This window comes from Salmo trutta, chromosome 34 (assembly GCF_901001165.1).
Source record: "Salmo trutta chromosome 34, fSalTru1.1, whole genome shotgun sequence".
NCBI classification, from domain to species: Eukaryota; Metazoa; Chordata; class Actinopteri; order Salmoniformes; family Salmonidae; genus Salmo; species Salmo trutta.
This window is the reverse complement of record NC_042990.1, coordinates 8,373,029-8,397,000: the sequence shown is the minus strand read 5'-3', so window position 1 is coordinate 8,397,000 and position 23,972 is coordinate 8,373,029. Positions and strand designations below refer to the sequence as shown.

At 44.6% G+C, this 23,972-nt stretch overlaps 1 protein-coding gene across 2 annotated transcripts in view; it reads right to left on the bottom strand.

Annotated features, from left to right (window-relative positions):
• The window catches only part of LOC115173461 (zinc finger MYM-type protein 4-like), a 30,352-nt gene extending 8,619 nt beyond the window's left edge, over positions 1-21,733 (bottom strand). The window contains exons 1-20 of one of the 2 annotated variants that reach the window (XM_029731535.1): positions 21,119-21,733; positions 18,812-20,768; positions 16,733-16,894; positions 16,472-16,533; positions 16,131-16,283; positions 15,886-15,937; positions 14,775-15,039; positions 14,403-14,592; positions 13,958-14,161; positions 13,541-13,691; positions 13,273-13,388; positions 12,915-13,085; positions 12,569-12,719; positions 11,217-11,389; positions 10,720-10,870; positions 8,272-8,406; positions 7,979-8,016; positions 3,485-3,620; positions 3,032-3,144; positions 2,588-2,789 (exon numbers count right to left, since the gene is read on the bottom strand). In XM_029731535.1, the coding sequence (XP_029587395.1) occupies positions 2,588-2,789; positions 3,032-3,144; positions 3,485-3,620; positions 7,979-8,016; positions 8,272-8,406; positions 10,720-10,870; positions 11,217-11,389; positions 12,569-12,719; positions 12,915-13,085; positions 13,273-13,388; positions 13,541-13,691; positions 13,958-14,161; positions 14,403-14,592; positions 14,775-15,039; positions 15,886-15,937; positions 16,131-16,283; positions 16,472-16,533; positions 16,733-16,894; positions 18,812-20,768; positions 21,119-21,151 (4,615 nt within the window). In that variant the 5' untranslated portion in view covers positions 21,152-21,733. The remainder of the gene's footprint in view (positions 1-2,587; positions 2,790-3,031; positions 3,145-3,484; positions 3,621-7,978; positions 8,017-8,271; positions 8,407-10,719; positions 10,871-11,216; positions 11,390-12,568; positions 12,720-12,914; positions 13,086-13,272; positions 13,389-13,540; positions 13,692-13,957; positions 14,162-14,402; positions 14,593-14,774; positions 15,040-15,885; positions 15,938-16,130; positions 16,284-16,471; positions 16,534-16,732; positions 16,895-18,811; positions 20,769-21,118) is intronic. The other variant, XM_029731536.1, reaches the window with a different exon arrangement.
• Positions 21,734-23,972: the final 2,239 nt, after the last annotated feature.

Below are 23,972 nucleotides of genomic sequence, written 5' to 3'. Positions count from 1 at the left end.
TAAATAGTTAACACACACACACACACAGCGGTCTAAGGCAATGCATCTCAGTGCAAGAGGCGTCACTACAGTCCCTGGTTCGAATCCAGGCTGTATCACATCTGGCTGTGATTGGGAGTCCAATTGGGCTTGGCCCAGTGTTGTCCGGGTTTGGCCGTCATTGTAAATAAGGAATTGTCTTAACTGACTTGCTTAGTTAAATAGAAAGTCACACACACACACACACACACACCAAAAAGTTATTTTCTTGGCATTTACGTATGTCCCCATTGCCAGTAAAACATAATCAAAACCCATTTCTTTCACTTACTTGCTGTGCTGTTTCATTGGTCATTTGTTCAGTCGTTTCATTCTCAACCAGGATTTTTATGGAACACCATTTGGGTCTTTGACGTGTCAAATAAGTTTGGTGACCAATCAGGACCTGAATATGACTGCATGTCACATAATAATTGAACGTGTTCATAAGTTCTTTACGTAGTTATTATACATTGATTACACTATCACTTGTATTTCATGTCACAACGATTCATTGATACGTTATGTAAAAATCAACAAAATACAATAATTTGTTAATTTGACAAATCGATTGAAATTACACTGGATCTATTATACTTTAGCATTGCATTGGGGGCATACTTATTTCACTGTACAGCCTTACCTATGGATTGTGGATCAATGACATAGGGTATCAGTCTACTCAGTGACACCCAGAGAAGATTAGCGTCATAGCTCTTATTGCGGGATTCTGAAACAACTGAATTGAGCCACAATTATTGTCAACCTGTGTGTATTGAATACTATTCCAGAGGAAAAACAATACTGCGTGGATGTTTTGCAGTCTGAGAACTTGGGTACTGAGTAGACTGATAACCCATTTCATTGATCCCCAATCCTTAGGTAAAGCTGTGCAAAATGAAGGTAAACACACACAAGTGGCTGACTGGGGAGGTGATTTCACAGTCCCGCAATAAGAGCTACAATGCTAATATTTGCGTAAACTCTTCACAGATGTGTTCTGTGGGTGTCACCGAGTAGACTGACACCCTTTTCAATGTTCCACATTCCAACCTTGTTTAACATTATCTAGTCTAAATATGGTTTTCCACCAATTGTAACCTTATGCATCCCCTTCAAAAGAGGTACTTTTATTTTGAAGGCAAACCACAAATCCACTATTGTGCCTCATCCTTTTTGTGGCTAGCTTCACAACACATAACCCAGGCAGGTCAAGCCTCACAAGCCAGATGAAGCTAGCTGGCTGCTTATAACATTAGCTTTAGGCAACAGGGTTAAGTAGCTGGCTAGCTATTTATTTTCATGAACTGAAGTTCAATTTCAATAGGCGAATAATAATTACTCACAAGGATTCCTAAATCATTGCTAAAGAATAATGAAAATGACTGCAGTTTCTACTGGTCATTGCTTTCAGGCTGGTTGTATTGGTGCTAGCTAGGTACCAAGCTAAAGCTAGCTACCCCAGAAGCTGCGGTCGAACAAATTATGCTTTATTACCAACGCAGTATTGTAAAAACATTGTTCGTGGCCGATGTTTTTTGTACAGCTTTGACAGTGCTACTGATAGTGGTGGCGCTTGGCTTGCACGTGCAAATTCATAACACACAACATTCTATAATAGAATGGTGTTATTTGACGTGTCAAATTAAAAGCTTATTTAACTCATTCAAATAGTGTTATTTGACGCCTATCTTTTTTGACACGCAAAGACCCAAACGGCGTTCTATAGTATGTTGTGAAGCTAATAACAGTGATGCTATTACTGTGCAACTCAGGTGAGGCAACGTGAATAATTGCGCACTTAGTAATGTGTACCGGTGCTCGACCAGTCGGCGAAAGCTAACATCACCCACGACAGAGAACAGTTGATTGTCAAGGGCAATGAATTCCATTATCTTGGCTTTAACAACAGACATCTTTGCGTTGTCTCGCTGACATTTTCTAACTCTTTAAAATGACTGTTTGACTTGTTGACTGCTCGATCCACAGCAGACATTGTGGGCTAGGTTAGGAATGCTGTGTTGCACGTGTAGCGCAACATTTTACGTGCCGTCATTACGTCATGTACCTACGTTATATAGGTATGCACGTCAGCTTCGACATCGGTTTTGCACATCTGCGTTAAACTAGTCATCGGGCCGATACCGATGTTGGAATTTTCAGCTAATATCGTCCGATTCTGATATGTTCACCAATATATTGTGCAGCCCTAACTAATACATTACCTGAAGTCATAATGCAGAATTCAAATTAATAATAGCTTTTTATACTCTCATTCAGCTGTAAATTGCATTTAAAAGGGACTTGGTAGAAGAGCAAAGAAACCCAAGTTATAACAAGCTCTCAAAGCTGTAGCTTGGCCTATGAAGCCATAGAGAGGGTCTCACAGGTTCAAAGACAGTGCTTACTGTCTGATTACCGAAATAGCTTATGCTCATAAGGCTACGCAACAGAACATGTTTTGCAAGTCCAGGTAATCCCTCCATGTTTCAGTCCGTTTTCTTCCATTTGGCGCCTAATGAACATGACCCAGATCTTATTCCCATCCCCGTCTCCCTCCCCTGGTTACCGTCTTGTACTACTGGGGCTGGAGGCCTTTCAGGGGGTCGCTCAGGGGACTTCTCCGTCCCCTCGTCGGCCACCATCTCGGCCATGAGGATGAGGTCGGCCTCGAACGGGTCAGAGGGGATCTTTTCCTTGATGTCCTGGATAGTCTCCACAATGCGCTCGGCGTTATCCAGGGTCACCGGCAGGAACATGGGCACGGGCAGCTGGAAACAGGACAAATAAAGGGTTAGACGTGGAGGCTGAGGGATGCAATTCTTTGTTCATGTTGCTCTTCTGTTCTGCAAGAGCATGTACCAGCCAACCTCCAACTACTATTGAATAGCAGTTGGTTTCAAATTAGTCCAGAGCACACAGCTCTAATAAAGAATTTGAGGAGAAATCTGTGTGACTATGTGACTGACTGAGGTGAAGGGTAGGTAGTGCTAGACGTGGGGTGTTAACATACCGGTATGGGAAGTCCTACAGGCTGGGGTGTGTACTGGGTGTACAGGTTCATGGGGACTGGGACATACACTGGCACTGGGACAGGCACTATGATCACCTTGGGGAAATCGTCATCTGTGGACCAACAAACAATTTCAAGATAAATAGAAATAGAGTAGAGAGTGTGTCTCTGAATATCTATATACAGGCTACACGTGTGTGTGTGTGTGTGTGTGTGTGTGTGTGTGTGTGTATTCAATGGCCTGTATCATAAAGCATTCATTTTATCATGCATTTTAATAAAACACTTTAAAAATACTTGTTTTGTTTTACAACCATTTGAAGGGGCGAGGTGCCTTAAGCCTCTTGTTTGACCTTTCCTGCATGTTATTTTGGTTTTGTATATTCTTGTACAAATAAAAAAAATAAAACTGTGTGGTATAAAGGCTACGTGTGTGTGTGTATGATGTTGTACCTGTCTGGCACCCTATGGTAGTGAAGTTGGGTTTACACATGATGCCCTTGTTCTGGACCATGGGTTTGCAGAGCAGGGCCTTGTTCTTTTGAGCCCTGGGTGGAGGGGCCCGGGGGGTCTGTGTCTGGGTGCTGGCCTGCCACACAATGAAGACAGACCGTTAGTAACCACAGGCCAAACCTAATTCACGCTCACTCAAGGGTTTTACATTATTTGTACTATTTTCTACATTGTAGAATAATAGTGAAGACATCAAAACTATGAAATAACACATACGGAATCATGTTGTAACTAAAAAAAGTGTTCAACAAATCAAAATATATTTCAGATTCTTTAAATTAGCCACCCTTTGCCTTGACGACAGCTTTGCACACTCTTGGCATTCTCGCCAAATACATTTAAACTCAGTTTCACAATTCCTGACATTTAATCCTAGTAAGAATTCCATGTCTTAGGTCAGTAAGTATCACCATTTTATTTTAAGAAGGTTAAATGTCAGAATAATAGTAGAGAGAATTATTTATTTCAGCTTTTATTTCTTTCATCACATTCCCAGTGGGTCAGAAGTTTACATGCACTCAATTAGTATTTGGTAGCATTGCCTTTAAATTGTTTAACTTGGGTCAAACGTTTTTGGTAGCCTTCCACAAGCTTCCCACAATAAGTTGGGTGAATTTTGGCCCATTCCTCCTGACAGAGCTGGTGTAACGGAGTCAGGTTTGTAGCCCTCCTTGCTCACACACGCCTTTTCAGTTCTGCCCACACATTTTCTATGGGATTGAGGTCAGGGTTTTGTGATGGCCACTCCAATACCTTGACTTTGTTGTCCTTAAACCATTTTGCCACAACTTTGGAAGTATGCTTGGGGTCATTGTCCATTTGGAAGACCCATTTGCGACCAAGCTTTAACTTCCTGACTGAGGTCTTGAGATGTTGCTTCAATATATCCACATAATTTTCGTTCCTCATGATGCCATCTATTTTGTGAAGTGCACCAGTCCCTCCTGCAGCAAAGCACCCCCACAACATGATGCTGCCACCCCCGTGCTTCACGGTTGGGATGGTGTTCTTTGGCTTGCAAGCCTCCCCTTTTCCTCCAAACATAACGATGGTCATTATGGCCAAACAGTTCTATTGTTGTTTCATCAGACCAGAGGACATTTCTCCAAAAAGAACGATCTTTGTCCCCATGTGCAATTGCAAACCGTATTATGGCTTTTTTTTAATGCCGGTTTTGGAGCAGTGGCTTCTTCCTTGCTGAGCGGCCTTTCAGGTTATGACCAAGCTTCCTGTCATCCAGGACCTATATATACACTAGGCGTGTCAGAGGAAGGTCCAAAAAATTGTCAAAGACACCAGTCACCCAAGTCATTGAGTGTTCCCTCTGATACCGCACGGCAAGCGGTACCAGAGCGCGAAGTCTAGGTCCAAAAGGCTCTTTAACAGCTTCTACCCACAAGCCGTAAGACTGCTTAACAATTAATAAAACGGCCACCTGGACTTTTTACATTGACCCCCCCCTTTTTTCACTGCTGCTAAGCGCAGTTTTATCGATGCATATTCACTTTACCCCTACCTACATGAACAAATTACCTAGACTAACCTGAACCCACGCACATTGACTCGCTACCGGCACCTCATGTATATAGCCTCGTAATTTTAGTGTGTTACCTATTTTATTTAGTAAATATTCATCTTAACTTCTTCTTGAACTGCATTGTTGGTTAAGGGCAAGTAAGTAAGCATTTCACGGTAAAGTCTACACCTGTTGTATTCGGCGCATGTGAAATTTGATAGTCCGGCTAGCTATTGGTTAACTAACTATTTAGAAGTCTTATGGCTCGGGGAAGCTTTTCAGGGTCCTGTTTGTTCCAGTCATGGTGCATCAGTATAGCTTGCCGTGCGGTAGCAGAGACAACAGTCTATGACTTGGGTGGCTGGGGTCTCAATTTTTAGGGCCTTCCTCTGACATTGCCTGGTATAGAGGTCCTGGATGGTAGGGAGCTTGTCCCCAGTGATGTACTGGGCCTTACACACTCCCCTCTGTATCACCTTGCAGTCAAATGCCAATCAGTCACCATACCAAGGGGTGATCAAGCCAGTTTAGATGCTCTCAATGGTGCAGCTATAGAACTTTGAGGATCTGAGGGCACATGCTGAATCTTTTCGGCCTTCTGAGGGCGAAGAGGCATTGTCGTGTCCTCTTCACGACTGTGGTGTGTGTGGACTAGACCATGATAATTCCTTAGTGATGTGGACACTGAGGAACCTGAAGCTCTCGACCTGCTCCACTACAGCCCTGTGGATGTGAATGGGGGTGTGCTTGGTCCATGGTGTTGGAGTCATGTGCGGCTATGCAGTCGTGGGTGAACATGGAGTAAAGGAGGGGAATAAACATGCACCCCTGAGGGGCCCCTTGTTGAGGGTCAGCGTTGCGGATGTGTTGCTGCCTACCCTCACCTGATGGCGGCTCTTCAGGAAGTCCAGGATCCAGTTGCAGAGGGAGGTTTTTAATCCCAGGATCCTTAGTTTAGTGATGAGTTTAAGAATGCACTATGGTGTTGAATGCTGAACTGTAGTCAATCAACAGCATTCTCACACAGCTGTTCCTTTTGTCCAGATGGGAAAGGGCAACGTGGAGTGCAATAGAGATTGTGTAATCTGCGGATCTGTTGGGGCGGTATGTGAATTGGAGTGGGTCCAGGGTGTCTGGGATGATGGTGCTGATGACCAGCCTTTCAATGCATTTCGTGGCAGGTTACCTTGGTGTTCTTGGGCACAGGAATTATGGTGGTCTGCTTGAAACATATAGGTATTACAGACCGGGTCAGGGAGAGGTTGAAAATGTCAGTGAAGACACTTGTCAGCTGGTCAGGGCATGCTCGGAGCATGTGTCCTGGTAATCCTTCTGGCCCTGCAACCTTTTGAATGTTAACCTGTTTAAATGTCTTTCTCACATCGGCTCCAGAGAGCGTGATCACACAGTTGTCCAGAACAGCTAGTGCTCTCATGCATGCTTCAGTGTTGCGAGCCTTGAAGCGACCATAAAATAGATATTTAGTTTGTCTGGTAGGCTCGCGTCACTGGACAGTTCACGCCTGGGTTTCCCTTTGTAATCCGTGATAGTTTGCAAGCTCTGCCACATCCGACAAGAGTCAGATGGTTTGTCAGAGGGCGTAGCATGATTTCGGATTAGTGTTCCGTCCCTGAAAACGGCAGCTCTATCATTTAGCTCAGTGCGGATGTCGCCTGTAATCCATGACTTCTGGTTGGGATATGTCCGCATGGTCACTGTAGGGACGACGTCGTCGATGCACTTATTAATGAAGCCAGATGTGGTAAACTCCTCAATGAGATGGGAATAATCCCAGAAAATATTTCAGTCGGTGTTAGCGAAACAGTCCTGTAGCATCGGACCACTTCCGTGTCGAGCGTGTCATTGGTACTTCCTGTGAGTTTTTGCTTGTAATCAGGAGGATATGAATTGCTGTAAGATTTGCCAAATGGAAAGCGAAGAAGAGCTTTTTATGAGTCTGTGTGTGGAGTACAAGTAATTCCTGTCTAGTCCTGCCCCCCCCATACTGTCCTGGTCATGCAACAGTTCTATAACCCCGGAATTCTACTTTCCCGTCCCGATAAAAATCACTCTGTTAGCTACTAGTCTGTCTGTCCCCCGCTCTGCGAGCAGAATTCTCAGGGCAGGCCTGGTTGTAGCTAGATATGTTTGAGTCACGTCAGGGACAATTGTTGCATTTTAGCTAACCCTTTCCCTAACCTTAACCTAATTATCCTAACCTGCCAAGTTAATTCTCCTAACTTTAAATGAAAAGTCACTTCTGCTCGTCCAAACTGGCAGACCTGCCATGTGAGCAGTGTGAGTATCCACTAACTCGATAGCGCGCTCTGCGTGCGAGTAGCCAAAGCAACTGAACTCATGATATGGACATTTGTGTATGTCTCTACGTGCATCGGAGGTAAAGTCAATGGGTAAAGTAGTGACTAGCTACAACTGGAGCAAGGCGCAGAAGACTGAGCCGATGGAAGGGGAGGGGGGAAATGACCTTGTAATATATATAGATTTTTATTTTCTTAACTATATTAGCCTAGACAGTTTTTTTTTACGGAATGCGCCACACATTCCATATTTCTACAACCTAAGTTTATAACTATTCCGGTACTGCCCGCTCCTGTGGACTGTCGATCCTGTCCTGAACTTGATTCTAGAACTTCACTCCCGTTCCTGCCCGGAATCCCGTGGAAACCGCAAGACCCACAGAAATCCTGTTCCCGTGTCACCCGCTAGTGTGGCGTAAAGGTGATCTAGAGTTTTTCCGCCTCTAGTTGCACAGGGGCCATGCTGCTAGAAATGAGGTCAAATGGATTTCAATTTTCCTGCATTAAAGTCAAATTAAGAGGAAGTTACAATTCGCCCCCATACGCATAATACATAAACATATAGACAAATAGACAAAAGAACGCATATGCACAACTTACATTTCCAACATACTTCACATGTCTGCTGGGAACAGTCCCTGTCATGAAGCAACAGAGCATGAGTCAGTATAAAAAAAACACAGCCAGTCAGGCCTGCTAATTAGATCATTTTTCAATTTAAAATCAGCTGTAATTAACCTGTAGCTTAATGGGTGTCAACAGGCTATGCAATTAGCAACGACAACTCAAACATACTCAGAGATGATTACGGATGGTTTAACCCCTCTGTGGTTGAACTTGATAGTGTTTAAGACCTTGTGTGTATAGACTAACTGGTAACAGTGTGTGTATACCTTGCAGGGAAGTGTTGGAGTAGTTGGTCTGGCCAGTGGGGGAGTTGGCTAGTGAGATGACGTTGGCGATGACCGGATCAGACACACTCGTAGCAGTGGTAGTATTGGAGGGGGATGGAGCAATTGAGATGGCCACTGGAAGGATGTGCGGAAGAGAAAGAATGAGATAAATGTTGCAGTCATTATTATACAATGCCTATGGGAAAGTCTACACCCCCATTGGATTTCATCACATTTTATTACATTTAGTTACAAAGTGGGATTAAAATGGATTTGTTATTTTTTGTCAGCGATCTACACAAAATACTTTTTTAAAGAATTTAATGAAAAATAAAACACTGATATACCTTGATTAGACAAGTATTCACCTCCCTGAGTAAGTACATGTTAGAAACACCTTTGACTGCGATTACAGGTGTGAGTCTTCTTGGGGGGGGACAGAGGAAGGGGTAGTCAACCCCTAGAATTTCACAGAGTGAATCCTTATAACTTATGTCAATTGTTAAGCCAAATTTTACTGCAGAACAAATTTAGGCTTGCCTAAACAAAGAGGGTGTATACTTATGTATATATTTCAGTTATTTATTAATTTGAAAATAAAAAAAACTGTCAAATTCTCTCACTTAGACATTATGGAGTATTTTGTGTAGATCAATGACGAAAAATTACAATGAAATATATTTCAATAACACTTTAACCTGTTGGGGCTAGGGGGCAGTATTTTCACGACCAGATAAAAAACGTACCCGTTTTAAAAACTGGTTACTACTCTTGCCCAGAAACGAGAATATGCATATAATTAGTAGATTTGGATAGAAAACACTAAAGTTTCTAAAACTGTTTGAATGGTGTCTGAGTATAACAGAACTCATATGGCAGGCCAAAACCTGAGTAGATTCCATACAGGAAGTGCCCTGTCTGACAATTTGTTGTCCTTCTGTTGCATCTCTATCGAAAATACAGCATCTCTGCTGTAACGTGACATTTTCTAAGGCTTCCATTGGCTCTCTAAAGCCGCCAGAAAGTGGAATGGGGTGTCTGCTGTCTCTGGGCAAAGTACAGCAGCAGAGTTTGTAAGTGGTCAGCCTGGGGACAGTGAGACTGAGATGCGCGGTCACGAGACATCCATTTTTTTCTTTCAGCCTTTGAATGAATACAACGTTGCCCGGTTGGAATATTATCGCTATTTTACGAGAAAAATAGCATGAAAATTGATTTTAAACAGCGTTTGACATGCTTCTAAGTACGGTAATGGAATATTTTGAATTTTTTTGTCACGAAATGCGCTCACGCGTTACCCTTCAGATAGTGACCTGAACGCACGAACAAAACGGAGCTATTTGGATATAACAATGGATTATTTGGAACCAAAACAACATTTGTTGTTGAAGTAGAAGTCTTGGGAGTGCATTCTGACGAAGAACAGCAAAGGTAATCCAATTTTTCTAATAGTAATTCTGAGTTTAGTGAGCCCCAAACTTGGTGTGTGTCAAAATAGCTAGCCTGTGATGGCCGAGCTATGTACTCAGAATATTGCAAAATGTGCTTTTGCCGAAAAGCTATTTTAAAATCAGACACCGCGATTGCATAAAGGAGTTCTGTATCTATAATTCTTTAAAAAATGGTTATGTATTTTGTGAACATATCATAAGTAATTTAGTAAATTCACCGGAAGTTTTCGGTGGGTATGCTAGTTCTGAACATCACATGCTAATGTAAAAAGCTGGTTTTTGATATAAATATGAACTTGATTGAACAAAACATGCATATATTGTATAACAATGTCCTAGGAGTGTCATCTGATGAAGATCAAAGGTTAGTGCTGCATTTAGCTGTGGTTTTGGTTTTTGTGACATATATGCTTGCTTTGAAAATGGCTGTGTGATTATTTCTGGCTGGGTACTCTGCTGACATAATCTAATGTTTTGCTTTCGCTGTAAAGCCTTTTTGAAATCGGACAATGTGGTTAGATTAACGAGAGTCTTGTCTTTAAAATGGTGTAAAATAGTCATATGTCTGAGAAATTGAAGTTATAGCATTTTTGAGGTATTTGTATTTCGCGCCACGCGATTCCACTGGCTGTTGACTAGGGTGGGACGCAAACGTTCCACCTAGCCCAGAGAGGTTAATGCAACAAAATGTGAAAAAAGTTCAAGGGGGTGTAGACTATCTTTACTGTGATATACAGGGGTTGTAGACTAGTCAAAACAGAAAGTTGCAGTTGAGTTTAATTTGACACTTAAATATTTGTGCTAAAACAAGGAAAATGATCTTCTTACACAATCTCAAGTGATTATTATTTTACCACAAATGTTAAAGGAGGTGGGACTCCAAGTCTTTATGACAATTTGTGTACCACTCAAACATGAGCTTTGACAGGCAACATAACGACATGTAATAACCCATGATGACATCACAATGTGCTATAACATATTACATAAATCCTACCCTTTTGGCCCTGGGGTTTGCCCTGGTTCTGGGTCTGCAGGCTGCAGAACTGGAGCAGACACTGGAGGTTGCAGAAGTGCTTCACCTCGCCCAGCATCGGCAGGGTCTCAATCAGCTTGCCCTGGCGCTCGCACGCGTCACACTTAGCCACCTGAGTGAGGAGACAAGCATGATGTAGAAATACCATTTAGAGCGTACCTCATAGAATAAGAACCCACATAACAGCTACTCTACTTGCCATACTGGATGTAACATTTGGCATGTTCAATGAATTCACTCATAAAATGAACGTGGTTTCCTATCCCCACCGTTCTCCCTCCTGCACTAATATGAGAAAACTGTACAGTAATCTAAGCAGAATGTATTTTCTAGAAAAGTATTTTCAGATCAGTGTTAAAAACGAAAAGGACGCACGCACAGGAGACGAGTCCTAAGTATTGAGCCTCATTGAGCCCTGGGTGCCTTGTTCAGTTCCTTAGCGTGGTTCCTTCTCTTACCTGGCAGAAGAGCAGGGTGTAGTGGGACTTGCACTCGTCCGAGCAGAACTCCTCCATCTTTCCCCCGTACTGGCCTGTGATGGCCTTCTGCGCAGTGGAGGCGCAGTAGGCACAGATTCTGCAGTGTTTCCCCCAGCGCTTGGTCAGGTCGTGCTTGTAGAGCAGCTTACAGCCTGGGTATGGAAGGAGAGAAGGGAGAAAGACAGGGAAGTTGAGCTTTGTACACCAAGTCAAGATTCTTATCAGGTCGACTATGATGATCAGAATAGTCTTCAAATGAAAAAAAGTCATGCTTATTACTGATAGCCATGACACGACTAGGGAATTGCCAGGGACCTCACGATACGATATTATCACGATACTTGGGTGCCGATACGATACGCATTGCGATTCTCACGATTCTATATGTATTGCGATTTGATACTGTGATTTCATTGCGATTCGATGTTCCAAATATATTGCTCACTATACTATGCCTGCTGCAGAGACCAGAGAAAGCAGGAGAAAATGAGTTTTGATCAGTCACGGACATAAAAAGTGTTGAAAACATGTCGGCTCACAACTTAAAAAGATGGAGAACAAGCCATAGGATGAAAAACTGAGTTTTGGCGCAGGTACAGCCGACTAGCGCTAGCTAACGCTACCTGGAAAAATATATAAATACATCTCTATTATGATCAGTATGGTCTTTCTTGCCATCTGTCGGTGCCATCAACCACTCTACGCTCCCATTGCTCTAGGTCCTCACTCTCTGCTCGCCTTGTCACGCTCCGCCTCATATGACACAGGTTCAACACAGTCAGACTGCAACACCTCAAGGGGGTATAGTAGTTTTCCAAATAAAGACTTAATACCCATTTCTGATAGACATAAATCGTGATGATAAAAGTAGAAGAAAAAAAAGTGACTTGTTGGGGGTGTCAACTTATTTTGTGTTATGATGACAAAGGAAACCAATAAATAAATAAAAATTATACCTCTAGGCAGCAGACCTATTAAAACCCTTTCCTGCTGTCAAATGACCAAATCGCCCTCTAGTGGCTTCATAAACATTGTTTTTTTTTACCTGCAGAAAATCTGGTGTTTCAATGTCAAACATTCTTGTTATTTCAGTCTTCTGTAGTGTATATCAAGTTTAATAGTGGGATGCAAACTCAAAATGGAATACATATAAACTCTATATAAGACATGGTGCAGGTGTCTCCTTTTTTTAAAGCCCATAACCATGTGTGTGAGGTGTACGCTTTTGTTTCAAAGTAGATTTGTTTAAGACTACCCAGAAACACTGTGTGACCCTGACTTAGCCCACTGCAGTAAAAGGTTAAAGACCATGTATGCATCACCCTCCTAACCTTCGCTGCAGAAGGTGTAGTCCCTCTTATTGATTCTCTTGACCTCCTTGGCTGGCTTCTCAATCTTGCAGTACTCGCAGCGTGCCATCTCGTAGTTGATCTTCCTGTATTCCTCAGAGCAATTTACCGAACAGAGGAATACCATCTTATCCTGTAGGGTTGAGCAGACACACATTCAATCAATTCTATAGCAGTTTTAACAGGGAGTTTTGTCTACCTAAATAGAGGGGAGGTGTGTTTGTGAGGGAGTTCAACAAAATGGACAAAGAGGGAAAGGCAAAGAGAAAAGAGAGAGTCAGAATGAGAGATGGGATAGAGGCAGAGAAAGAAAACACCATTTAAGTACCTTGAACTGAATGAGCTCGGGCTTGGAGGAGAAGAGGCGGTGGCACTGGAAGCAGGGCAGTCGGGTCCCTTGGGATACCTTGTCCCTGGTCTGGGCCGCGGGCGGAGCTGTGGACCCTGTGCTGGGGGCCACATTAATCTGGCTCTGGGTGTTGCTCTTATTAAACTGATCCTACAGGCCACAGAAACATAACATTGTGGTGTCAGTGCAGGACAACAAAGAGTAGAGTGCAGGGTAAAAGAGGTGTAAAATATCAAAAGCAAGTGTTCGAGCCGCAGTGAATCATTAAGTTGCCGTCTTATCAATATTTATGTTCTAATTCAACTGAGCTAATGGATGAACCCAGAGGAGGTGTTACCTGAAAGGTGACGACACAGTTCATGGTGCAGAAGTTCCGGATGGAGCCGTCCGACATGGCCAGGTGGAAGGAGGGCACCGTCTTCTGACCACAAGTGTTGCACTCTACCCGAGCACCTAGGTTGAAATGAAGGAAGGAGAGTGAGTTATGAATGAGTGCATGCTTGAAACAAACAGTGTGTATAAATGATAGAGAGAGAGAGTGATTGAGTGAGTGTTTGTGACAGTGAGGTGTATATATGTTGCTGAGGTGGTTAGCCTAACTATACCCGAGGAGCTGACAGTCTGTACTTTGTAGGCTGTAACACAGCCAGTAGAGCAGAACATCTCCAGCTTGCCGTCAGAGTCGGCGCTGTCCACCATCTCCACCAGTGAGCGGAAGTTGCGGCACATAGCACATGCCACAGGCTTCTTAGCTTTCTGAAAAACCAGACCGAACACAAAGGAAGTGAGGGTGACTGCTTTTGCTTGCTTTAACTTCCAGGTAGATGGTTCTTACGTACTGGAGGAGAAGATCCAAGGTCCCTCCCTCGGACCTCCTCCTCCGAGTTTTGAGAGGAATTGAGAAAACAAGGGCGGTGGAAGCACGGCCTTAACAGATCGTAAGCTTTTTAGAAACAGCCCTAGGTACAGTCCAACAGCTTCTTCTGACTGCGTGACCTGCATCTCAGGGATCCCATTCTTACCTGTTTGAAGGTGGTGACACAGCCGACGCTGCAGAAGGTCTTATTGACCCCCTGCACGACCAGCACGGTGACCTTGCCGTAGCAGTAGTTGTTGCAGCTCTGGCAGCTGTTCATGGACAGCTTGTTGGTGGAGCGGAAGCGCGTGAAGCACACCTCGCTGCACAGCTTGTGCATACTGCCCTGGAAGATCACCTCGTGTTTACTCTGTGGGGGAAGAGAACAAGGAGCAGATGTTGAGACGGCAATGGAAGAGGTGCAGGAAAGAGACGAAAGGCAAAAGTGCAGTTTTATACTTAATTATATCAAGTACGTCTCTGTGGCGTCGGCCCACTATAAAAGTGTAATTCATCCAGATTGTTCACTTCCTTGTCAGCTCTGACATCGCCAATTTTGTTACTTCAGGCGACTACCACACTGAAATGCTCAAAGACCTTAAGTCCCTTACAACGCAGGCCTTCTTGCACATGCTGCACTTGACGGCCCCTGTCATGGTGGACAGGGAGGAGGAGAGGGTGGAGACGGCAGAGTTCCTCTTGAAGTTGAAGGAGGAGAGGCAGGTCTGGCTACAGAAGTCCTTCACAGTGCCCATGGTGTCCACAGGAGCTGTGATCACGTCCTTGGGGTTAGCAACCTCCCTGAGGGGGGATGATAAGCTCATAAAAACACAATTTACCTTTGTAAATAGTTTGGAATATATTCCCAGGAGAACAATAAATTACAGCTTAGCAATGTCAGAAGGCTTCTTATTTTGCATTCCTTTATCTTATATGTAATCATTATCTACATACGCCATCGGCACGACAACAGCAGGACTCACTTGAGGCAGTAGTGGCAGGGTTTCTTGGCTGGGCCAGGGGCAGTCATCTTGACGCCAGGCGGGGGGCTGTAGGAGGTGAGGCAGGACGTGGAGCAGAAGAGGTCCGAGGAGCCCTTCCTCTGGTAGGCCGTCTGGCCCTTCAGCAGCACCTTCTTACAGGCTGAGCAGGCCACCCGCATAGCCATGGGGATCAGTGGAGGGATGGAGGCGGCGGCTGGGGCAGGCATTACAGTCTTGGGCAGGGCGGCCACTGGCGTGGATGTGGCTAATAGTAGAGAGAGGGATGGCGAGGATGGGTGGAGATTGAGGGAAGAGGGGATGTGAGAAATGCATAATCTGTAAGGTGGTAATCAGTCATCTTTTGCTCCTAGAGAGCTTGCGGTAGACTATAAAAATAGTCTAATAGTCTCCAAAGCCCAGGGACTTTTCTGTCATTGGAAGTAATTGGGCGGGCTTGCGTAAGGCCAAGCAGCAAAAAAGTTTTTTTAATACATTTTGGGGATGTTAAAAACGCTTTCAGTGTAAACGACTAATACCAGATATAAAAGCATGTACAAAAGATAATGGCCTTATATCTTTTTTATAACAATCTTTGAGAACTAACAATTACCAAAATAAGAGCTAGAAAGTGAAGGAGAATTTAAAATTACAAATACAATTTATTTAGCAGTATTAATTTTTGTTATTATGTTTGACCAAAAGAACACAGCATTAGCTATGGCAAAATGCATGGAATTGTAGGAAATTAGATTTAAAACTTCAAAGTTCTCACATCCATGGCAGAATACGTATAATCACAAGAAATTAGCTTTAAAACTACAAAAAATGTATCTTCATCTCCATGGAGAAAATTGTAGAATTGCAGGAAATGTAATTACAAATTAAACACTCTCTGTACACCGCCAAGATAAGGGCCTTTAAAATGTTCTCTAAAATTCAGCTGCGCCTACAGGCCGACCTCACCCATTGGCACGCCCCCTGCCACGCCCACCACCTAAACCCCTTTCTGATTCAGGAAAGAAAATCTGCAGCCAGGTTAAGACATAGCTTAGGGCTTTGACCGACCACTAATGTGTCCTGTTGTGTACAAATATTAAAGTGCCCTGCTCACCGTTCGTAGTAGGGCAGCCGCCCACAGAGAAGACGTTACTGATTTTCAACTCCTGTAAATAACAAAAGGTGACATACATTTAACATGCACACAGGATTTGGGATTAAAACACACACACACACACACACACACAGCTTGAACTATATGCATTGATGTCAACGGACGACTTTCATGTAACTCACAACAGAAATGTCCAGTTAGGACTTGACCGTTGCTGAGGACCAGTGAGTTTAGAGATGCCGTACCTCTGCTGCGTCTGGTTCATCCTTGACGCCCTCTGAGAGGACCGCTGGAGCCAGGGCCTGATCATACTCCTCGTCTACGGGCTCATCCTTCACCTTGACCATGGAGATGGCGTCAGCGCTGGTGGACACAGGCTCAGCTGCCGGCTGGGCAGACTGGGTCGACCGCAGAGAACATTTAACAACAGACAAATTACCGAGGTATTCTGACAAAGCCTTCACAACACCTGGAGATCTTTAACACTCATAAGCAGTGACCAGATTTCTGCCACGCTTAAGCTCGTCTAGTCTCTTGGGCGGAAATGATTTCACTCCATCGTTTGTGACGGAGAGAGGATACTCACATCCACAACTTTGACTGGCTGTCCTGCCACTCCATTCTCCAGCCCTGCAGGACAGTCAGTGCCTGCAAAACAATAGGTCATTCAGCGTGTGAATTTAAAAACCAAAACAAACTGTAAAACCATTACTGAGGAATAGCAGTGCACTCATTAGCATCTGAATATTGTGAAGGACCACACTAACATTCAGGTATTCGGGTCATGTGGGAACAGTATGCAGCCAAAGACCGTATATTCCAAAGACTGACCCTCGTGGCCTCTCACCTTCACTGTTCTGTGGGTGAATAGCTTCGCTAGAGGAGGTGGGACTGGGGTGAAACGGTTTGACATCTTCAGATTGGTCCTCCTCCATAGGCAGAGACGAGCCGCTAGCCTTCTCAAAGTTGGTCTCCTCAGCAGGTTGCTCTGTGTCTCCTGTCGTGGAGACTTCATGTTTGAGAGGTGGGATAGTGTGTGTGTAAGGTGACATGTTTGAACTCTGAGGACTTTCGACACTGGGGCATTCCAGTAGCAATGGAGTAGAGCAGCCTTTCTTAAAGTATGGGTCGCGACCCACCTGTTAATGGTGAGTCGCGACGTGTCAGAGTAAATGTATAATGATTTAATTAATGAATTACTGGAATTGATTTGGCCAAGTGCATCTGCACTCTGTTCAGTTTGTCAGCTGCGCTAGTGTGAGGGAAATTCCCGTGTGCTTCGCGGTTTACCGGATCTTATTTCTGCAGGCCCCTTGAAAATCACATGATGCAGCGCTGTCGTTCAGCAGCAGATGATGCGCTGTCTGCCACTGACTTGCCATCACTCACCGCGGTCATCAAATGGACTCATGCTCGCCACAAGTTCTGACTGAGCTCAATCGTCATGAAACGCATATACAGCGATGAGTTTCTCCCTCTTTCATACAAACTTATAACGAGGAGCGCCCACAATGTGTTTTGTGCGGGGAAGTGCTTAGTAACGAGTCTCTCATAACGAACAAATTAATTAAAACGGCATGATGGTAAACCCAGGGAGTTCTGTCAGAACAGGGCAGAATGCTTCAGGAAAGCGCTTCGACATTGTAAAAGTAAGTCAGCTAGCAAGGCATTGTTGTCATTTTATAAACAGGTGACGATAAGCAGTAATAAGTGAATACTAGTACTAACTCTCATAGTAGTAGATGTGAGTTTCTCTTAAACAATCCCCTGGTCTTGTACATAGCTAATAGCTAACATTAGCCAAAGTAAGCTAGCTACTGATAGTGCAACCCTAGTAACAGTACAGATGAAGATGAAAAATGACCAGGCCTACTGTACATCTTACTGTAGAAAGTTGATGAAACCTAGTCTAGGTTGGAACTGTTGCTGTTAAAAATACAATAATATTTTGTATTCTTAACTGGAATAAACAGATTGAAGGGAGATGCTTTTTGAGGTAAACACACTCACACAGTTATGGGTTGTTCATCTACAGCAGGAAGCAGTCTCTTGCCTGACTGAGAAAGCAGTAGATGTTCTGGTCCAGTTTTGGCACCACATAACTATGCGAGTCAGGGTTCTCAACTCTGACAAACTTAAAAAAACAAGTACAGAAACAGTTTCAAGGCTGAGCACGACCTGTGTTGCAATGTCAAAAACAGAGCCCAGAATAGACATGCTCTCATTAGGACTGTGTGTGTTTTCTGGTCTACATCTGTGTGATGTGATCAATCAGTTTATACCAGTTCAGAATAAAAAATATGTATTGTATTTTAACAGCAACAGTTAAAACCTATACTTTCTTTCAACAATAATTTCTACAGTAAGATGTACAGTAGGCCTGATCATTTTTCATCTGTACTGTTACTTAATAAGGTTGCACTATCAAAAAGCCTCTGTGTGTGTGTTCTGTTATTCATCCGTGTGTGGTGATCAATCAGTTTATTCCAGTTCAGAATGAAAATTATTTATTGTATTTTAATAGCAACCATTCCAACCTAGACAGATACGTGAGAGTGTTTTTAATAGGTGGTAATAAACAGATATTTACATGGATATTTAATTTCATTGTTATTTGTTTTTGTCTATATTTCTTTTGTTTTAGGCATAACGGCAATGAAATGAACCAATATTTATGTATAGTTTTCATAAGCTTGGGTCCTAGGAAAACACAACATTTCTAATTTGGGTCCCAGGCTGAAAAAGTTTAAGAACCCCTGGAGTAGAGTGCCAAGCAAGACAACAGTGTTTAGGGTAGCAACACACATAAAACACAAACAAATCCAACCTGAAGAAATGAATTCAGCAAACTACAGAAACAATTTAAAATCCTGATCCTAAAGGTCATATAGCCAACAAAAAGCTGCAGGCAGCAGTCTCTTCTTACCTGTATCCATGATAGAAGGCATGGAATCAGTCTTCTCCACTTGCACGGTCTTGCTGGGCTCCTCTACCTCATTCTCTGTCAGTGAGTCTGTCCCCGTGTCCATCTTCTCCACCTCATCCCCATGATCCAGGGAGTTGCTTCTAAAAGCATCCATGTTGCCTCCCTCTTCCACAGCCGTTATCACAGGCATCCCCTCCAAGTTGTCTTCCTCCTGCATCTGGTCATCCTCCACTTTGATAGCATTGACCTCCATCTCATCGTCAGCATCCACTACTCCCATGTCCAGGGGTATGTCTGTTTCTCCATTAGTCTGTGAACCATTTGTATTGCCTATTTCTTCCACAGTCTGGGGTGCATCTGTACCAACTTTTTCTCTGACTGTCTGTGAGGCATCCGCACGGGCTGTGTCCGTCAGTGAGGCATCCGCACGGGCTGTGTCCGTCAGTGAGGCACCCGCACGGGCTGTGTCCGTCTGTTCCCCACGGGCTGTGTCTGTCAGTGAGGCATCCGCACGGGCTGTGTCCGTCTGTTCCGCACGGGCTGTGTCCGTCTGTGAGGCACCCGCACGGGCTGTGTCCGTCTGTGAGGCACCCGCACGGGCTGTGTCCGTCTGTGAGGCACCCGCACGGGCTGTGTCCATCTGTTCCGCACGGGCTGTGTCCGTCAGTGAGGCACCCGCACGGGCTGTGTCCGTCTGTGAGGCACCCGCACGGGCTGTGTCCGTCTGTGAGGCACCCGCACGGGCTGTGTCCATCTGTTCCGCACGGGCTGTGTCCGTCTGTGAGGCACCCGCACGGGCTGTGTCCGTCAGTGAGGCACCCGCACGGGCTGTGTCCGTCAGTGAGGCACCCGCACGGGCTGTGTCCGTCAGTGAGGCACCCGCACGGGCTGTGTCCGTCAGTGAGGCACCCGCACGGGCTGTGGCCGTCAGTGAGGCACCCGCACGGGCTGTGGCCGTCAGTGAGGCACCCGCACGGGCTGTGGCCGTCAGTGAGGCACCCGCACGGGCTGTGTCCGTCAGTGAGGCACCCGCACGGGCTGTGTCCGTCAGTGAGGCACCCGCAAGGGCTGTGTCCGTCAGTGAGGCATCCGCACGGGCTGTGTCCGTCTGTTCCGCACGGGCTGTGTCCGTCAGTGAGGCATCCGCACGGGCTGTGTCCGTCTGTGAGGCACCCGCACGGGCTGTGTCCGTCTGTGAGGCACCCGCACGGGCTGTGTCCGTCTGTGAGGCACCCGCACGGGCTGTGTCCGTCTGTGAGGCACCCGCACGGGCTGTGTCCGTCTGTGAGGCACCCGCACGGGCTGTGTTCGTCTGTGAGGCACGGGCTGTGTTCGTCTGTGAGGCACCCGCACGGGCTGTTTCTCTTTCCGTCTGGGAAACATCCGCACGGGCTGTTTCTCTTTCCGTCTGGGAAACATCCGCACTGGCTGTTTCTCTTTCCGTCTGGGAAACATCCGCACTGGCTGTTTCTCTTTCCGTCTGGGAAACATCCGCACTGGCTGTTTCTCTTTCCGTCTGGGAAACATCCGCACTGGCTGTTTCTCTTTCCGTCTGGGAAACATCCGCACTGGCTGTTTCTCTTTCCGTCTGGGAAACATCCACACTGGCTGTTTCTCTTTCCGTCTGGGAAACATCCGCACTGGCTGTTTCTCTTTCCGTCTGGGAATCCTCTTTACTGTCCATTTCTACCACAGTCAGCAAAGCATCTGTTTTTACAGCTTCTTCCACCATCTGTGAATCCTCTGCATCGGTTTCCCTCACAGGTCCTGAATTACCAGCATCCCCTGCCCCATCTATAATTGAGGAGGAACATGCACTGACTGCATTGGTAGCATCATCCCCATTGTTTCCATCTGCCGAGGCAGTATTGCGGTGTGAGGCTCCAGGGTCCACCGAATCCATTGATGCTCCAGCCTGAGATGGCTGCTCTGTCTCTTTGTCTGGCTCACCTTTATGCTGAAGAAAGTCAATATTCTATTAGTAATGGTCCTATAAGTAGTGCCCTGAGTTTAACCTTACTACGTGACCTGACCAGGAAAAAGTAGACCCCAGTTTACAGATTGATCAAGTGTCATGGCTATTGAGGGAAAAGTCTAACGCATGCTTGCAATCAAATACCAACTTTGGGAGAACCAAAGAGAACCAAGTTGGAGAGTGCAGTGTTTGTTTAAGATTGTTGATTTGCTCACGCTTACTAAATCTGCGCGGGAAATGAAGGGGAGGGTCGACATAATTAGCTAGCTAGTTAAGTAGCAGAATAGGACATAGCTAGCTAACGTTAGTATTCATTCAAAAACGTAAATTACCTCTGAATGGTCCGCTTTCTGGGATTCAGCCATGGCTTGCTTGTAACGGCGAAAGTCGGCTACCTCTTATTGTCACTCACTCACAATATAGGTTAACCAACGTCCACCAAACTATACTAAAAACGGAACTGAGGCTTACTAGCTAGCTAACATGCATTAGCTACTTCCGCCCGCCTCCTTGTTGTGGAGAAAGCTAGCTAGCTAGCAACGATATGTAGCCAGCTAAAACGAGTCATAATTTGAATTACCGATTAAGGTTCTTAAGCTTTGCCATGCATAAGATATTAACTTCGATTATACCAATGCCGGTGAGTTATAACTTTACAGAAGTCAAGTCCTTTGCATTTTCACTCTGCAGAGATAAAGAAACTCGCAAAACACACGCCCGTCGCCTGCGTAAACATGGCAGACCTGGCTATGTCATTTCCTGTTTGACATCTAGCGCGCTACAAAAGAGTTTCTAAATCATACTGTACTGCAGGGCTATTAAACTGTTCCGTTTATCAATTTAAAAAGGCACGTTGATCACTTCCCCGCAAAACCCGATGTTTAGTGCCAAAGGGAGCCGTTGTTAATATTCTCCAATGGGAGAATTTGTTTTCCTGTAGTCCCGCCCATTAAGTGCTGTCAATCAATATCACCCAACATCCCAGTTTCAGCCAATCAGTTTCAGCTGCTAACAGGAGTACAGGGTCTTCCTGCCCGCCTATCCGCTCTTTCACAGCAGATTAGATCGTTCCACTGCTTGATACACCAGTGTCCTTTGCATGGTCAATCCGAAATTTGAAGTGGCGATGCAGCATTCACTGTTGATGGTGCCTTAGCATACGTCAGACCTTTCATAGTTCTTGCGTTTATACAGGATGTACCACGCCAATCATATCAATGCGGAGCTATATGGAGCCCTCCACATTATTACAACATTTGAGAGGAGCACTGCGGTGTGGTATAGAGCTGATTTGGCCTCTGCATACCTCGGGAGGCTCTGAAAATTGCGTCACACCCTCCGACCACATTTTCAGATCAAGTTTAATTTAAGGATTAGCCCCCTTTTTTTCAATTTTCGCCTAAAAACACATACCCAAATCTAACTGTCTGTAGCTCAGGCCCTGAAGCAAGGATATCCATATTCTTGGTACAATTTGAAAGGAAACACTTTGAAGTTTATGGAATCGTGAAAGGAATGTAGTAGAATATAACACAATAGATCTGGTAAAAGGTAATAAAAAAAAAAATCAACCGTTCTTTTGTATTTTTTTGTACCATCATCTTTGAAATGAAAGAGAAAGGACATAATGTATTATTCCAGCCCAGGTGCAATTTAGATTTTGTCCACTAGATGTCATCAGTGTATGTGCAAAGTTTTAGACTGATCCAATGAACCATTGTATTTCTGTTCAAAATTTTGTATCACGACTGCCCAAATGTACCTAATTTGTTTATTAATAACTTTTCATGTTCAAAATTGTGCACTCTCCTCAAACAATAGCATGGTATTCTTTCACTGTAATAGCTACTGTAAATTGGACAGTGCAGTTAGATTAACAAGAATTTAGGTTTTCTGCCAATATCAGATATGTCTATGTCCTGGGAAATGTTCTTGTTACTTACAACCTCATGCTAATCGCATTAGCCTACATTAGATCAACCGTCCCGTGGAAGGGACACCAATCCCAAAGATGTTTTAAATTGGCTTTAACTCAGCAGCAAGTTAAAAACACCAAGGACTAAGTTATGGCTATCATAAACTTGATCAGATCAACATCTAGCCTGCAACATCCCTTGTTTTGCAACTACTCACATGCAACTAACCACACTGCTCGCGAGCATCTGCATAGCCGGGTGCTAAAATAGAACTTGGTTCTATTTGTGACGCTCAACTGCTGCAAGTCCTGCCTCTGAAATCTCCTCATTGGTTTTTAGGAACATATACCCATGTCCCATCTCCTCATTGGTTTTTAGGAGCATATACCCACGTGGGTGATTGAAAGATGAACTGAGATCCACACTCCCGTCGGTTGTAATAATGGACCATAAGGTTGGTTGACAATCGCCATATTGTCACAGTATCTAACGAAGGTGGCGCCCCTCCTCGGTCGGGCGGCGCTCGCCGGTCGTCGTCGCCGGCCTATTAGCTGCCACCGATCGTTGTTTCTGTGTCTTTTGGTTTTGTCTGTCTATCCCGCACCTGTTTTGTGTTTGTCATTAGTGGGGGGTTATTTAGTGTGTATTTTCAGTTGGGGTTCTCGTGCGGGATTGTTTATTGTTCACTCAGGACAGTTGTGATTGTATCCTGTTAGTATCCATTATATTGCCGGGCTGCGCCCCGTGCGCTGTTTTTTTTCAGTGCGCTTATTTTGGGAAAAGTGTTTTCCCCTGGCGGACTTCGCCACGCGCCCTGTGCCCTACGGCTATTGCATTTTTCTATTATTATTAAAACACAGTTGCTCCGGCCCTCTGTCTCCTGCTCCTGATTCCACATCTCCACTGGTCCTAGACAACCGTGACACATATAAAGTCCAAATAAGAAAAAGAAGCCTGAAGGAAGGAGGAGAGATGACGAGAAACTAATTCGGTTTACCATTTTATCTATGGATTAATTGTCAGAGTAGAGGACCTTGTGCATTTCAGGTAAAATAACAACCTAATGTTTATATCCCAGGACAAATTAGCGAGCAACAGCAAGCTAGCTAAATGGCCATCAATGTTTAATGCTTTTCGACCTGTCCCCAAATCAATATAATTGGTTCAGAGTTTGTTTTGATATTTCAACCTCCGTGTCCTGATCGTGTCTGGTGTGGGGGGGACAAAATCAACATGTGCGCGATGGCGTATGCAGACGCACCCGTGCGGT